Genomic DNA, 17,520 nt, shown 5'->3' with positions numbered 1-17,520 from the left:
CAGGTGCAGCAGCACTCTGAGGGCGTCTCTGGCTCGCTCTGGGTACTGCAGGATCTCTGCCAGGGCTTGGCCCACCAGCGACATGGGGCTGTTCAGCTTCACATCACTTCCAATCAACATGTAACCTGAGGGAAAACACACACTGGTGGATGAAACACAGTTACTGAAACACTCTCTGCCGCTTGTGTGTGATTTGTAGATGTGAGAAAAAAACAAGAAGGGCTTTTGATCAGAGACAGAAGAGCTGCACTTCATGCTGTCGGATGATAGTAAGAGGACCTTGAGTGTGTATGTGCAGGGCTGTTTGCTCACCCGCCCAGTTGGAGGGGTGTGAGAAGTGCTTGCTGCTCTGCAGTGTCTTCATGGCCTCGGTCAGAGCTGCGCTGGCTTTGGTGCCGTTGAGAAGAGCCGTGTAGAAGGTGTGCGTGAAGAGTTTGGAGGCAGCGATCGGCACAGGCCACAGAGAGACACACACACACTGGACGCCCGCGGCCAGGAAGGCTCGGGTCAGACCCACCACGCCGTCCGCCGTCACCCTGCTGCTGGACTCCGGGTACAACCTGAGGAGAGAAGTCAGAGCTCAGGTGATCCGTCCAGCCCGACAGGATTTGTAAAATGTGGAACCTGTGGAAGGATTTTACCTGAGAACCACCAGTTTGACGGTCAGACACAGGCCCAGTATGTCAGCAGCAGTGAGGAGGAAGTCTTGAAGCGAGGGACTGTCACACACACTCTCCACCTCGCACACACTGTCCCCGTCCTCGCTGGTTTCATCCGCTCGCCTCAGTCTCTCTGAGCTGCTGTGACTCTTTGAAAACGAACTCCTGATCTTTCCGTCCTGATCCGCAGTCTCGCCCGAGATCGACGCCCCGCACGGTGATTTATCCTTGGGTCGGCTTCCGGGCCCCTCTGCCCCGCCGTGCTCCTGGCTGGGGGCGAGGACCAAAGCGGCGAGCTTCCAGGATACATGAGTGGCAAAGTGAACGCACTCCGCCTGACTCAGAGCGGCGAGCACGCGCTCCTTTGTGGCATTCGCTCCGGTTAGGGGATGACATCCGAGCTGCTCCCCCAGCCAAAGAGCTTCGTCTTGGGCTGAGGGCAGGGGCCCCCACAACCAGCGGTCCATCACGCTGGCGGGCAGGCGAGGAGCTCCGACCACCGCAGCCACTGAACCTGCGTCTGTGCAAAGTGAGGGGCCGCCACGGCGAGGATGAGGCTGTGGGACGAACACAGACTCACATCAGATCTTTCTTTTCTTTTCACAACAATACAAGAAATACGAGAATATTACAAACAAATCAAAACTAAAATCCATCAGTTTACACACGGTGAATCATGGATGCAGCGCATCATTAGAACGATCTACCAACCTTGCTCGTGGCGCCCAGGCTGCCCAGAGACGGTACAGAGATGAGACTGAACCTTTCATACAGGTACTCATTAGAGGAGCTGCCTTTGAGCAAGGCAAACGGGATCAGGTACAACTCCCCCTCCAACACTAACACCAGCTGTCTGTGTCTGCCCACAGGTCCGCTGCTGTGCATCAGCCCCTGCGCAGCGAAGAACGCAAACAGACCGATGTTTAGCATAAAAAGGAAACGTTAATAAGCTGCTTGTTGGAATATGAAGGAGGTTTTTTCCCCGGGACACGTGAACCCCGTACACACCCCCTCCATCGGCGCGATGAGCAGGTCATACAGGGCTCGCAGGGGAGGTTTGCTGATGTTACTGGGTCGGCAGGGAGGAGAGGACAAGCTGTCTTTGACCGGAGACACGGTGGCACTGTACAGGCTGGTCATGCTCTGACAGCTTCTGTTGAAGGCATAAACACACACATGATGAACACACACACACACACACACACACACACACAGACACACACACGAACCAAAGGGAGCAGACAGATCCTCTGGGCATGTTTGTACCTGTTGAAGAGGTTGTTCCTGGACACCATGCGGAGGTAACCTGTGGGGTCGGTGGCTGAGGTGAGTTTGTTGTTCAGCTCCTCGAACTGTTGGTCCAGCAGATCTCCGGCTTCGCTCTCCGTCTCGCTGCTGGAACAGACTCTGTGGAGCAGACGGTGACTTTCTGTTTATAGCACTAACCATCTTTACTAAGAACAGCTAACTGGAAGTGATTTTAACGCAACACTCCTCCTCTCAGGAAACGTTGCTACTCACACCGTTTGTTTTCTTTATTATCTGTTGCAAGTAACTCCGTCTGCATCCGTACGACTTACTAAATGAACGATGAAGCACGTCATCACCAGGCTGACTGACAGCTTTTACCTTTGTGCAGTCTGAAGAGACGCAATGCATGATGGGGCAGTAGAGTCTGTCCAGTCAGCTCAAGGCGCACACTCTTACTAATCGAGATCTCATCCGGGCACATGACATTTTACCTGTTGTTTTTAAATGTGAACATGCGAGCGAGTCACAGGTTGAAGGTCGGCGCTAAAACAACACAGTTTAAAAAGAGAAGCGTCACAGAGGCAGAAATATCCGCCTCAAGCTTGCTAACGTTAGCCACCACACGCTACCGGTCAGACCAGACCCAGTAAGACTGCAGTGACATAAACCTTGAGTCTACGAGATGAAGTAAGGGAACATTTTATTACTGATGTATATTTTATTTTTCCTGACTTCAAACGTTACATCACCTCCCTTTAAAACATCCTGGAAACAGTTTTAATTTGGGGGATGAAACGAGATGGAGAAAGTTACAGTAGGTAACGATGTTGCTCGTGAGATAATGAGTAATGTTTGAAACTGCAGTTGTTTGTGTGATTGTGTGACACCGCACTGAGAGAATAATGAGTCTTTTTACAGGAGGAAAAATAGGCAGCAGTTATTTATAGGACTCTTATGTACTGGACTGATGGCTCGCAGAATTTGCCATTAGCAAACATCATTACTTTTTATGGAATCCTTTGGCTGCACTTTTCACACACTCAGGGAGATTTGATCTGTGTTAAAATAGCAGTTTCTGCTGCCTGGATGCATGTTAGAGGGCAGTAAAAGTCTGCTGGTGGCTTGGAAAAGCATTTTAGTGCTGCATATGTGCAAATACATTTCATGCTGTGGATGAGCAGGATTCATAATCAGGCTCCAGGCTCGCCACAGCTTTAACACACACACGCACGCACGCACGCACGCACGCACGCACGCACGCACGCACGCACGCACGCACGCACGCACGCACACACACACACACACACGACAGACGCAATGAATCGCTGCTGGCTACAGTGACTCCACTGCAGTGGTTTTCACAGAAAGTTGAGACGCAGTTTGTGTGGGGGAACATTTGCTGACACAACACATGGTAGTGATTTACAAACTCGTCCAGTCGCACCAACCAAGGCCTGAAGTTGTGGGCAGGATAATTGAGGATAAGGAAATATGGCAGCAGAGAGGGAGAGGGAGAAAAGGAAGACAGATGACACACGGCATGCGGCTCCTCTGCCCCCCCCCCCCCGGTTTAATGAGTGGAGACGTACAACAACAAGACATAAGGCTGAGACTGCAGTCATGCTGGCGGCTCTGTGAGGCTGCACTGGGATGTTTACCATGTTCGTTATGTTAATTTAGGGCTGCAGCATGCTAACATTTGCAATAGCGCTTCATACAAAGTGCAGCTCAGGCCGATGGGATCCTCATCAGGTTTGTTTTGAAGTTTTGACCTGATGGCTCTGGATGACAGATCAGCTGATCACCAAACCAAAGCAGATGTCGAGACATTTCAATTAAAACCACATCGTCGACCTCAAAGAGGCGCTACAGGAGAAACTCAGCAGGGTTCGTCCTCTGGTAACCATGAATGTGTGTGTTTATAGCTGCTGAGATATTTCACAGAGTAAGTCAGAGGATCAGGCAACAACCACCAGGTGAAAAGTTTCTCACTAAAGGAAAAGCTCTACCTGCTGTAATGGCTGTCCACCCCCAGAGCCTCTCTAGCGTTGTAGATGTACTGGTCCAGAGACAGGGGACTTCCTCCTCCTCCTCCTCCTCCTCCCTGGGGGCTCCCTCCTCCATCCTGGAGCTCAGACACCTCCCCTCCGGCCTCTCCAAGATACACCTCGTTAAACTTGACGATACCTGTTGCAGCATTTCAGAAAGAAGGTGAGTGAAGTGGCGCGTGCTGCGCTGCATGAGTTATGTTCATCATTTTAAAAGGAGGTGCTGCAGCAGTAGGAGGCGTGTACACAACATTTTGGAGATTTGGGGGAAAACATCTTAATTAGTAACAGAGCTAAAAGTTTTAAGCTCCAGTAGCTACTGGATCTTAGAGGCTGTAAAGGTTTTAAGACCCTCAGTAGAGAAATGTTGGATGTGATGGGGCTGCGAAGACGAAGGTGGCCTCGGAGGAAAAGTGATTAAAATCCAAATGTCCTTCAAATGTCAAGACGATTAGAATATGAGTCCAAAATAAAAAGGGTTCATCCACTGAGGAGAACGAGAGTAAATGTCATGGCCGTCAGCCCGTTAGATTCCAGCCCCGTTCCAGTGTCCACACTCACAGAGGGTTTATGAAACTGGGCCTTTGATAACACGATAATGGGCAAGTGAGTAGGATGTAAACTGTGTGTGTGTGTGTGTGTGTGTGTGTGTGTGTGTGTGTGTGTGTGTGTGTGCACCTGTTCCTGGAGATATCAGCCAGCTGTACAGGAAGCCTCCAGCCAGAGAATAGTAGAGGACCATGGCCCTCTGACCGTTGACCGTCTCCAGGATGTGCTCTACAGTCACGGGGATGTAAGGGTCGGTGCTCGCCGCCTGCTGACTTCCTTTCTGCCGTTCAACCAGGAGATCGGCGAAGGCTCGCGTGCGCCCTCGCTCCGCTATGGCCAGCGCCTCGTCGTGCCGCCCTGAGTGGAAACACAAGAGGATGAATCAGGAGAACACAAAGTCTTAATTAGCTGCGTTAGGAAACAAATGCGCCCAGACGTCAGGTGATGATGACAGAGCGTGGGGATGAGAGACGAAAGGTGAGAACACTGAACGCACAGAGCCTTTCACCCTGCACAATAACAACACGAGAGGGAAGAGGACACTCAACTCACCTAGGCTGACGAGGACTCTCTGGAGAGCCTGGTACGAGCCGGTTTGCAGATCAAACAGAGAGAGCTTGTAATCCGTGCTGTGCTGCGTCTCGTGACGAATCGTCTCGAACAACACCGACGCTCTGTACAACTGAAACACACGGAGAACAAACACCTGAGAGTCATACACTGCATCGCACTCCAGTTCTCTGCAGAGCACACACACACACACACACACACACACACACTTGTACAAGTCTCCCATGGGGGTTGAGACCAGTCGACAGTGAAGACACTTTAGTTCTGTATTTGTCTCTCTGCTCGTCTCTTCCTGTCAGATGTCGCTCGTCTGTTTTATAAAACACTTTAATCTAAAGCAGAAGAAGCTGCTGGTCGAACCTGAATGAGCCGTTTCATCACTGACCACCAGGAGGCGCTACGAATACACGACAGTGTGAAGAGTCATGGGGGACAGCTGGGTGAGAGCTCTCTCTCTCTCTCTCTCGCTCTCTCTCTCTCTCTCTCTCTCTCTCTCTAAACCTAGATGGGGTCGTTACAGCTGATTGGTGATCGTGTTGATGTTTTGTATGTATCCTGCATCATTTATGTCTTTTCACACTTTATATTTTTATTTTACAGGATAGAAAAATGTAGAAAAAATAATCACATGCAAATAAAGTTAATTACAAAAACAGTAACAAACAAAAATAACAAGAACAAAAATAAAAATAACTAAATATTGATGTAATTCAGGCAATAAAATAATAATTAACAAAATTAAATTGAATTAAAAGGCTTTGAGGATCAGGATCATGTAGCTATATTGTAACTATGTATTTTTATTGTCTGTTAAATTGAATAAAATGAATAAATTAAATCAAATTAACCCTCTAGGCTCCAGATTCCTTTGCAGTTTATTCCATGAACTTGTTTCATCATTGTCTGACATGCTGTAGGTTTCACTTCTCTTTGACTTCAAACAACACAGAAGGTACAAATAACGAGCGATGATCACTGAAGGTATTAGCAGAGTCCACGGTTGTAGGAATATATATAGTTTCACTATTTATTCAATGTGACTCTGATGAAGTTTATTTAAATGTGAAGTGATTTTTATTCCAACTCCCTTTTGTGCCTCTTTAATGAAACCTGATGTGTGTCTGTAAATCACTTACAACATGAATAATTCAAAGACAGTTCATCCACATCATCTGGTTTCCTCAGCTCGTCTCTACATGACTTATAAATAAAGTTATGTTATTATCGACAAAACATGCTCAGTGCATCGGCTGATGCGTACACAGACTCGAGAGGGTTAAAAAATGGATCTGATAGATTTGATAGATCATCCGTATCGATCGATCGTGGAGTCATTTACACCTCCAGCTTCTCGAGGCTGTAACTCGATGGTGTGATCCCATCAGCCTCCTCTGACGCCCCTTTGATGCTGGTGGCCTGAAATACGACTCCACACAAGACTCTACCACTACTTATCCTGTCACAACTCTTTAGAGCTGCTGCCATCTCAACGAGGGGCCTGTGGAAGTGCAGAAAATGCCTCTCGTCAGGGAGCTGCAAACGGATGAGGAGCGGCTCTGTGAAGGAGGCAGCTGTTGCCACTCTAAAAAAAAAAAAATGGGGCTAACATCCAAAACATCCCTGCGGCAACAAATCTCTGATCCTGTCTTCACACTAGACTTGTACAGTAGGTTCTGAAGCACACACACACACACACACACACACACACCTGGTGCTGTGCCTCTTCCAGGTTTCCGCTGGCCCACAGAGACAGACCCAGGCGATGGCGTATCTTCGCTTCATCTTCCCGGCGCCCTAACTGCTCCGCCAGACGCAGACCTGAGGAGAGGAGGGAGAGAGAGAGAGAGAGAGACGGAGCAGGAGGAGATCAGATGCTGCTTTCCCAGAGGCTGATCTAAAAAAAATCATCTCTTTGAAAGTCCTGGCAATGTGACGCTCAACTGTTGCGGCACGCAGGCGAACTCGCTCCGAGCTGAAGGGTTGCTCACATTCGCCTTTCTTTTCCTCTCATTGTTCCTTTTTGTCTTTTGTCTTATTATTATTCTGCTGATTCAAATTCAAAGTTCTCGTCTCTTCTCTCTGCTCTTCAGATACGTTTCATCTCCCCCTGCTATGAAGGCGCAGGCTTGTATTTAGCTCTCATTAAGCTCTCAGACTGGGCAGAATCTCATCAAGTTTGTGGTTCACACTTCTCTGGCTGTTCGTCTCCGACTGGCCCTGTGATGTTCGGGATCTGCGTTTCCTCCTTGTGTTTGGGGAGGTTAATTGGACGCACACTTCAGCTCTTGTCCTCACCTCAACTCTGAGCCCGATTCCTCGTTGCCATGTTCCGTTAATGATCAATTAAAATCCAGAGGATCTGCCGGTTAAAGTGACAAACCGTGGCCGTGTCTTACAGGGCCGACGAAGCCTGAAGGAGTTCATAAATAACCCCCGACTGCTCATTTTAAACATCCATTACAATTAGCTTGTGTTTGAATTGATCTCAGTCTTATTTACGAGCACGTGTGCACGTTTAACGCTTTCTCTTTAATACACGAGGATTGTTTTCACATCCAGAGAGAGGAACGAGAGGCGCGAGTGTTTCAGAGAGGAGTGGAGTCAGAGAAGAAGTTAAATCAAACAGGATTATTGACAACAAGCTGTCTGAAGGAAACCACACTCCGGGGTAAACACCCGAGCACTGATCTTCTATTAGCCTGTGTCAGACTCATGAATACCTTTCATGCTCCTTCAGAGATGCAACTCACAATGTTCTCAGGCCTAAACAACTCTGACTTTAAATAAGATACCCACACGCAGATCAAAGCCAGAGCCAGAGTGAGTCTGACTGCAGGGGAAGGTGAAACCGAGACTCACTTTTTACACTTTGAGAGTTTGTTGATACACGTCAGAAACACAGAACACAGCGGAGATGATGAATTAAAAAAAAAAAAAAAAAAAAAACACCTCACCTTCCTGCAGGTACATCACGGCCTGCGCGTAGTTCTGCAGCGCGTGGTGTGTCCTTCCCAGGCTCCCGTAGGCCAGAGTTTTAGCTGTCAGATCGTTGGTCTGTGCCGCCACGCTCAGGTGCTGCTCCTGAAACACCACGGCCCGCTCGTAGTTTCCCAGAGCTTCGTAGGTCAGGCCCAAGTTTCCGTAGGCTCGGCCCTGGCTCCTCACACATCGGGTCTGCTCTGCTATATCCAAGGCCCTCTGGTGCCACTGTAACAGCACAGCTTCAACACTTAACGGCCTCGACTGACATTCAGGGAAATGCTCTTATTTACTTTTCTTGCAAAGAGTTAGATGAGACCATCAACGTATGTTAAATATGAAGCTAGAGCAGGAGAGAGTTAGCTTAGCTCGCCCGGCTCTGTCCAAACTGCTGGACTGTTTCTTGGCAGAGCGAGAGTCACTTCCTGCCTGGAGTCTCTGCAGGTTGAATGGAGCCAGACACTTAGTCACTTAGTTTAGTTTATTTATTTATCTGAACGTGGAAGTTTCCAGTCGGAAATTTCAACTGGAACACGCCCTGATGTTGGATTTTTCTTTATTTAATACACCACCAAGGAGTAAGACAAAGGTTTTTCTATTCCTATTTCTATTTCTAACTCGGAAAGTCCTGAATCCAAGATGGCTGCTCTGTGCAACAACAGAGGTGAAAAGCTGCAGGATCAAACTGTTTATTAGCACTTGTCTCATTAAACCAGTCACACAAACACAAGCGTCCCTCTTCTATGTGTGGACGTGTTGCAGCACCGTGTGCATGTGCAGAATACCACAATGTTATGAACTCAGGTGTGACGTCATCCCCGGCTCCGCCCACTTGAAGGTGGTGTCCGTCTTCTCATCTAACTCTCAGCGTGGGAGCGAATAAGCGTATTTCATAAAAAACACGGAGCTGTGCATTTAAATGATGGAGAGGAAATACTGAGTCATGATGTTTTATGAATCTGCACAGACCTGTAGCGCCGTCTCGTTGTCTGCCATCAGCTGATAAACGCCTCCGAGAGCATCGCTTGCCTCTGCTTCCAGGGATTTATCCTGACAGGCAAAGCAGGATTTACGGTATATTTGTGTGCATAATGTACTTTTCATAAAGGAGGAAGATTTATCGTATTCAACAGGGCACAAGGAGGAAAGACAGCTGAAACGAGAAGCTCTTACCCCCGCTGTGCGTGCGATGTTAAGCTGGTGCTCCAGGCAGGAGAGGGCCTGCTCGTAGTTGCCCAGCTGGCTGTGCAAGGTGCCCAGCTCCCCATACGCCTGAGCCTTACCCCCCCCTTCCCCACCCAGCTCATGGGCCACCACCAGCCGCTTCTCAAAGCACACCAGCGCCTGCTGGAGACTCCCCATGGACCTGAAGAGACAGAGGAGAGGAAACACAGACACTCAATCAATCTGTTTCTTTGCATTTGGTTTTTCTGTTTTCACAGAGCAACTTCAGGCAAATTAAGAAAGCAATCAACAAAGCTTCCTGGTTCTTAAAAACAGGACATTTTCTGAAACGGTTCTGTTTCCTCCCAGAGAAAAAAAGCAAAGAAAACAAACATCAAACATCTACAAAGGTTGGTTCATTGTGATGAATCAGTGACTCTTCTCTCCTCATTATCATCTCATTCACACTCCAGAGAGCAGACGCAGACTACAACAGATGGATAAAGGAAACCCATCATTAAGCCTTGTTCCTGCCAGTGAACATTAGTTGTATAGTTTCATATGAGAAAGGATGGATCTGTCTGAAAAGCAGCGAGAGCACCAACCCTCTTCCTTTCACCACAGCTGCTTGTTACTATTATTACACTTAGTGAATTATGATTGTTTTCATTATTGTCATGACTCTAATTTAAAATGTGTAAAGTGAATTGCTTGAAGCGCGGGGGGGGGGGGGGGGGGGGGGGACTCATTTGAGAGTCATGCATGAATGCTGCGCTGCCTGAAGGGCACAGCCAAACTAATGGGAAAGCGCAGAACATAAATGAATGTATACATGACATAAATATTAACACAAATGTAATCACAGAGTCTGGAGCAGTGGCTGCATGCTGCAGAAGAAATTACAAATCTGTTCACATGAGACAATTTTAAAGGAAATCAAACTCAACTAGTTCAACTACTATAAAATACAGTTTTCTGACTCTGAGACGAGACCGTCAGAAAGAAACTGAAAACACAAACCACACTCTCGTCAGATGAGAAGTTTGAGCCAGCAGCCAATTAGCTTAGCTTAGGTAGGAAACAGCTAGCCTCTGGAGAGTAATTTTACATGGGATTAAAATCAAAATTAAATAATGATGTTTTGATGAATGAAACCAGGAAATGGAAACTGGACGCTGAAATGAAAAACTGAAGTTGTCATGGCAACTTGAAAAAGCTTGAATGTAAATTTATCTGTTTGTTTTGCTGTTGTCTCTTTTTAGACTGAATATCTGTTTAGTTTCAACTAATCGTACGATATTATTGTTTTGTGTTTTTTTGTCATCTGAGACTGAACATCAGAATCCATGTATTTCAATATTTTACTTTTCATTGTCATAAAACCACATTATACTACAGATATGAAACTGACTATTTTAATTACACTGTGCATGAAAATCACAACTAAGAAAAACAACAACTGTGTGCAACACATCAGTTTCATGCTTTTTATTGTCACTATGTTAAATTACATCGTGTCTATTAAACAAGTAAAAAGCTTCAACTGAAAAATGCAATTAAGAAGGAAAAGAAGAAATTATATTTTGCATTTGCTCTTTTCCATTTGTCATTTAACATTTTGATTTTGGCTTTTTAAGTTGCAAGTAAATGAGGAGGCGTGACTTGATGATGGAGGGTGGGACTGAAGGGGTGGGGGTGGGGGTGGGGGGGCACCAGGGGGACTTGAGTGACCCCGCTGCTGCTGCTGTGAACCGACCGAACTGCCATCAAAGTGAAGACTAACTAAAGCCTTTTATCCATTTTCACTAGAAGTTTAATCACACAGTTGTCATGTTAAATTTCTTCAACTTCGAGCCACTGGAGTTAAATTAGGCTAAAGTTGAGAAACTCCTTTTAAAACCACAAACTGAACCGTGTTTGAACTTTAGTTTTTACTTGGATCCCGTTTCATTTGAACGGACAGAAGTGAGAGCCGTGCCGATCTTCTCATCTGACTCGTGGCAGGAAAGTGAAGCAGTGAGTTTAAGCGTTGCTTTGCCAACCTGTGTGCATTGCCCAGTCCTCTGTAGGCTTTCTCCTGGTCCTGGACGTGGTTGAGACTCTGAGCCACCGTCAGGTATTTCTCGCAGTACTGAATCGCCTCCTCGAAGTCTCCCAGAGTGTCGTAGCAGTCTGCCAGGTTCCCGTAGGCCCTGCCTCTGTCCAGCATGCTCTCGGTCCCGCTCAGCTGCTGCAGCATGGCCAGCTGCTGCTCAAAATAGCCGATCGCTTCCTCAAACACCCCCATGTTCATTTTGGTGATGCCCATGTTGCCGTGGACCTGGGCCTCCAGACGGGCGTCTCTGAGCCCCTGAGCCAGGCCCAGCTGGGCCTCATAACACTGGAAGGTTGTAGCGTAGTCTCCCAGGGCCATGTGCACTGCTGCCAGGTGGCCGAGGGCGCGGCACTCCCCCTGCTGATCACCTAGATCCTTTCGGAGGGTCAGTTCCTGGCTGTGGAAGGACAGCGCTGTGTCCAGCTGGCGGAGCAGCCTGAAGGTGGGAGGAGAGGGGGAGGAGAGGGGGAGGAGAGGGTGAGGGAAACAGAACCAAAGAAATCAGAGCAAATCACACGGCGGAAAACCTTCGTGTTTTACCTGTGAACTGATCCAAGCGCCGAGTAGGCGTCGGCCTCCATCTTCCGATCACCGACTTTCTGCGCCAGGGTTAACTGCTGCTGGTAGAACCTCACGGCTCCGGGGAGGTCACCCCGACACACGCACACGTCGCCCAGGTTCCCAAAGGCCCTGAAGACGGCCTGCTGATACAAATATAACCACAGCGACACTGATTAACAACCACTTCCTGTGTGAAGGACGAGTTCTCACAGATTATTGCACAGCCAACGTCAGCAGGTGACCTGTGTGTTGTCCAAGGCTTGAGCTAGAGAGAGCAGGTATCTCTGACACTCCTCTGCTTTGTTGTACTCCCCCAGCGCTTTGTGGGCCAGACCCAGGTTACAGTACGCTTTCGCCTGGGCGAGTTTGTCCTGCAGGTCCTTAGCCAACGCCAGGTCCTGCTCATAATACCTATGAAATGGAAGAGACGAGTTTGTAAAGACTCACTCGCTGGTGATCACTGAGGTTTATCTGCTTTCTAACAAAGGAAAACCGGTGAGTTTGTGTTTTGTGAGATGGATTTTGCGTCTCGGACCTGACGGCGTCTCTGTACTGTCCCAGGCAGTAGTGAGCGTAGCCGAGGTTGTGGCAAACTTTCCCCTCCCCCTCCAGGTCCTGCAGGCCCGGGGCCAGAGCCAGGTACTGCTGGTAGTACGGCAGGGCCTGGGCGTACTCGCCTCTCCAGCTGTGGAAGTTTCCCAAGTTTGCTGGAAAAGTAGAAACATTTAATTTATTTTTAAATCAAGCAACATTCCTGTGTCTCTGTCCTCAAAGCGTCTCTCTCTTGTCCGACTTACCTAAAGCTCTCGCCTCGCTCTGAGTGTCTCGGAGCTCTCGTGCGATGGTCAGGTGGTGAAGGTAGTGCTGGAGAGCTCGGTCGTGAGCGCCCAGCGCCTGGTACGCCACCGCCAGGTTACCGTGCGTGGAGGCCTGCGACGGACGGTCATTCACCTGAAACACAGAGACCTTTCACGAGTCTGTTTCCTGCGAGTGTGTGAATGCGTCGTGTGAAGACTGAGCGGTATATTTCACCTCCAGTGAGATCTGCAGCTCTTGCCGGTGGTACCGGACGGCTTGGTCGTAGATGCCGAGCGCGTGATAGGCGTTGCCCATGTTGCCGTAGGCCCTCCCCTGGGCGGCGTAGTCACCCAGCTCCTGGGCGAAGGACAGGTGGGCTTTGTGGAGCTTCAGCGCCGTCTCATACTCGCCCTTCATCTGGTGGATGATGCCTGAGATGCGGAGCGAGAGGAGGGAAGACAAACCTTTAGAAACGAAGAGACTGAAGAGCAACATGAAAATATTTTTACTTCCTTTCTTTGAGGTCTGATTGTTCAGCAGAGCAGTTTTCAGTTTCGAGTCACCTGAGACGACCCCGATCACGTCTCAGGGCATCTGAAACAAGTCAGATCTCGTCTCGAGTCATTTGAGGTCCAGGTCAAACCTTGAGCCTTTCGGCAGAACAGTTCTCTAGTCCAATAAAGTCTCACGTCATTTGACTTGAGACTTTAACCGAAGTCTACAGAGGTTAAAGTTAAAGCTGTGGCGGGTCCGGGTCCGTCAGCACAGTCAGAGCAAGTCTCAGGTCATCTGAGGTAAATCGAGTGCGCAGTTGATTGACAGGATTTTACCAGGTGAAATCGGCAGAGTGATGCACGTGGTAAACTCTCCAGAATGATTCAGTTGAAAACACATATATGTGATTGCGTGCATGTGAATATAAATGCACACATGGTTTTCAGAACCCCGGGAGAGATTTGAGAGCAGAGCAGTAAATAATTAAAAAGCTACAGCGGAAAATTCAACAGATCTGCGGCTCTGGGTCTCCGAACTTTAGCAGCTCTCACACACACACACACACACACACACACACACACACACACACACACACACACACACACACACACACACACACACACACACACACACACACACACACACACACACACACACACACACAGTCACACACACTCTGACTCTCTGTCCGGGGGAACGAAAACCTGGGTCCCAGTGGCCTGAGCTGCTCTCTGTGTGATGATGTGTCTTCCCCGCTGTCAACAACAACTGTTAGAGCCAAAGTAGACACAAGCTGGAGGGGAGAGAGAGAGAGAGGGAGAGAGAGAGAGACAGAGAGAGAGAGAGAGACAGAGAGAGAGAGAGAGAGAGAGAGAGAGAGAGGGAGAGACAGAGGCAGCAGCTGCAGGATGAGATGAATCCTGGGAAATACAAACAGTTGATGAACAGCGGTGGAAACACTTTCACACAAGTACTGCACTTAAAGTACAATTTTCAGGAACTTGTACTTTACTTCAGCATTTTTTTTTACTATTTTCTGCTCAATACTTTTACTCCTCTTACGTCTGAGCACAACATTCAGACTTTACTCCACACACTGAAAACATCTCCATCCGACTAAGAATCATTTTCGTCTGTTTTTCAGTGGTAAAAGTCTCGTGTCAGCTGCAGCGTTATACTGATGCTCATGGGTGAATCCATAGGTAGAACATATATAAAGGTTTTGACTTGTAATCTTGAACCTGTGTGTGTGTTTGATTTTGCAGGTGAGTTTGACTCTGACCTTATTGTGATCGTGTTTACCTGCAGGCCGGTAACTGTAACGATGATTGCCACTCTCATGTAAACACCTTAACTGTTACCTCCGTCTAATTAAAGTCCAAATCACAGCAAACGTAACCAGATTAACACGAGTGTGTTACACATGTACCTTTCAAATTAATGGTACAAATATCAAACAGGAACAGTTTGATTTCCTCTCAGTGTGTTTTGAATCTCACTCCTTCGGGGACAATATTATAATTAAATTGATGTAGAACATTAATGCATCAAATACTTATAACCCACCAATACAATACACATCATTCTCTGCACAATGAGTACTTTTACTTTTAATAGATTTCAGTATATCTTAATGCTAATACCTTTGTATCTTACTTACATATACTATAAATACTTTAAATTCAGACACTCATTTTTTAAATGCTTCAATAAAATGCTGCAGTGTAATCATTCTCTTGTGACATCTTCATTATATATATATATATATATATATATATATCTATCAAACACTGTTTCTGTGCCTTTATTCCTGCAGTAAAAGACAGAGGACAGATGAGAGCGGGGTTACGAGAGGGGAAACGGAGATACGGGGGGTGTCGAGACACCAGATGGAAGAGGTTACATGTGGCTTTCATGTCAAACTGTGTGGAGAGAGGGAGCGGAGCGCGCTCTGATTCACCGACTGTAAACTGTGAGTCCTTCTTCCAAAAAAGCCGTGGCTCGTTTCCAGCGGATAAAGCTGCTGATGATATTCTTTACTTTTCCTCTTTGTGGACGAACATCGAGCTGAGTATCGTCCGAGTATCTGAAGCTGCAGAGTCACACGCTGCCTCACACATAATCTACATAATTAAACAGCAACACATTTATATTTTGTATTTTATGTTTTATATTCATCGGACGTGCTCGTGAAAGGGGTTGGTAAACTGTCTAGTGTTGGTTTAGTCACTGAGACATTCAGGTCGGTTTTGTCTTTTCCAGGAACAGTAACTCAGTTGAATCCTGAGCTGACTTTTCTTTTGTCGTCCTCTTTTAGGAACCAGGTTAGTTGACGATTATCTTTGCTTTGTATTTTCTGTTTTTTTTTGAGGCAAATAAAAACCTTTTAATTCTTGTTTTTAAGTTACACCGTGTGTGTGTGTGTGTGTGTGTGTGTGTGTGTGTCCGGCTGCGTGACGCCGGACAGTGAAGCTTCTGTTCAACTATTAAACACATCAAGGAGCCATGTTGTTGTACTGTGTTCCTTCATCACCACAAACACACACACACACACACACACACTGCACACACACACACACACACACACTCACACACACAGCACACACACAGCACACACACTGCACACACACACACACACACACACACACACACACACACAGCACACACACTGCACACACACACACACACACACACACACAGCACACACACTGCACACACACACACACACACACACACACACACACACACACACACACACACACACACACACACACACACACACACACACTCCTTACAGTTTGACTGATATTGAAGAACGACAGCTCCCAGCTGTTTCGGGAGATTTTCCTGAACTTTCTTTTAAAGAATGAAACTTTTTTTTTTCTTTAAACATTTACGTGTTCAGTTGAAACCGGTGAACTTGCCGAGTCTCCGACCGGATTGACGAGAAACTGATGAAGACATTTGTGGTTTGGGTCTTTTTATGGAATTAAATGTAAAAAAAGAAAAAAAGAAAAAGAGGGAATAACGTCACGTCTTCTCCTTTAAGTCTCCAGTCAGATGCATAAAAGTCTGTGGAGCTTCAAGGTTAAAACTCACACACACTGTGTCAGAATCATAAAGACTAAATAAAACTCAGTCATTGTGAAATTGTCTGGTTTCCACACACACTTACCAATATATTGACGTATTGCTATTCAGGATCTATGAATGCCTCTATCTGCCCCACTTGCCCTTAGACAACGATATAAATAGTAGAACTTCCCAGAATGCTTCATGCTATGACCATTTATTGCATCCATACTTGTAAAAATTCAATATTTCATCTGAAATGCATCTATAAAGCATCAGGGCCTGTGATATCATCATCATCGTCGCTCAGATGGTCGAACAATGATTTTGGTTTATAGCCCTCAAACTGAAGCATTTACAGAGCTCTTCACAATAAAAGCACAAATAATAATAAAAAAAACTTTAAGCCACAGATGTTGAATGTAAAACAACAAAGGCCGACTGAACAACAGAAGAAGAAAACTGGGGACAAAAGCAATGAATTAAAATTACGTTTATAATTGCATCTTTAATTGGCCTGTAACAGATGGATATGAACTGCACAAAAAACAGAAAAAAGAAGTCATTCACCCTCCGTGAAACTGTCTAACAAGCTAAAAGAATAATGATGCATATTTTATTCTGTCTGTCTTTATTCTTTTTTAGTGTGTGTGCGTGTGTGTGTGTGTGTGTGTGTGTGTGTGTGTGTACGGTGCATGTATAAAACACTGAGTTGTGGAGGAAAGAAAACGCCATGACACCCGACACACTGTGTTTGTGAACTCCCATCAGCCCCGTCTGCAGGAGCATGTAAGAAGCAGAGTGACGCGAGGGAAGAGGAGGAGGAAGAGGAAGAGGAGGAGGAAGAGGAGGAAGAGGAGGAAGAGGCCGTCGGCGATAAGGAGAGGGGGACCTCGTTCATCAGGGTCTCGCGCTAAGAGGATTACAGAGAAGCCTGCAGAGTTGGCTGGAATAGCTGGTTACGGTTTCACCCCTCCTCCTAAACTCTGCTAACACAGGTGTGAGCATGAACACACACACACACACACACACACACACACACACACACACACACACACACACACACACACACACACACACACACACACACAGAGAATCTCCTGCAGGGCTGATAGCGCGCTCCTCTGAGGTGTAAGGTTGCCACACACTGTATCTGTAGATGTTCTGCTGGACAGTGGGATTCCCCGACATGGAGGGGGACGCAGTGTGAAGGGAGCAGAGCTGTAAAGGATTAGAGGTGTGGAAAATTAGCCGAGATCTGATGACAGCGTATTCGGCT

At 47.0% G+C, this 17,520-nt stretch overlaps 1 protein-coding gene across 3 annotated transcripts in view; it reads right to left on the bottom strand.

Annotated features, from left to right (window-relative positions):
- ttc28 (tetratricopeptide repeat domain 28) overlaps positions 1-17,520 on the bottom strand; it is a 108,360-nt gene that overhangs the window by 6,694 nt on the left and 84,146 nt on the right. For all 3 annotated transcript variants that reach the window (XM_056403631.1, XM_056403632.1, XM_056403633.1), the window contains 19 exons: positions 12,909-13,105; positions 12,674-12,827; positions 12,412-12,583; positions 12,119-12,287; positions 11,856-12,016; positions 11,263-11,751; positions 9,230-9,422; positions 9,026-9,106; positions 8,032-8,284; positions 6,786-6,895; positions 5,060-5,189; positions 4,637-4,864; positions 3,920-4,097; positions 1,926-2,066; positions 1,668-1,812; positions 1,371-1,550; positions 642-1,216; positions 313-560; positions 1-125 (listed from right to left, as the gene is read on the bottom strand). In XM_056403631.1, the coding sequence (XP_056259606.1) occupies positions 1-125; positions 313-560; positions 642-1,216; positions 1,371-1,550; positions 1,668-1,812; positions 1,926-2,066; positions 3,920-4,097; positions 4,637-4,864; positions 5,060-5,189; positions 6,786-6,895; positions 8,032-8,284; positions 9,026-9,106; positions 9,230-9,422; positions 11,263-11,751; positions 11,856-12,016; positions 12,119-12,287; positions 12,412-12,583; positions 12,674-12,827; positions 12,909-13,105 (3,929 nt within the window). The remainder of the gene's footprint in view (positions 126-312; positions 561-641; positions 1,217-1,370; positions 1,551-1,667; positions 1,813-1,925; positions 2,067-3,919; positions 4,098-4,636; positions 4,865-5,059; positions 5,190-6,785; positions 6,896-8,031; positions 8,285-9,025; positions 9,107-9,229; positions 9,423-11,262; positions 11,752-11,855; positions 12,017-12,118; positions 12,288-12,411; positions 12,584-12,673; positions 12,828-12,908; positions 13,106-17,520) is intronic.

The sequence above is a fragment of the Seriola aureovittata genome, chromosome 18 (assembly GCF_021018895.1).
Source record: "Seriola aureovittata isolate HTS-2021-v1 ecotype China chromosome 18, ASM2101889v1, whole genome shotgun sequence".
NCBI lineage: Eukaryota > Metazoa > Chordata > Actinopteri > Carangiformes > Carangidae > Seriola > Seriola aureovittata.
The sequence above is the reverse complement of the archived record's forward strand: the minus strand, read 5'-3'. Positions and strand labels throughout refer to the sequence as shown.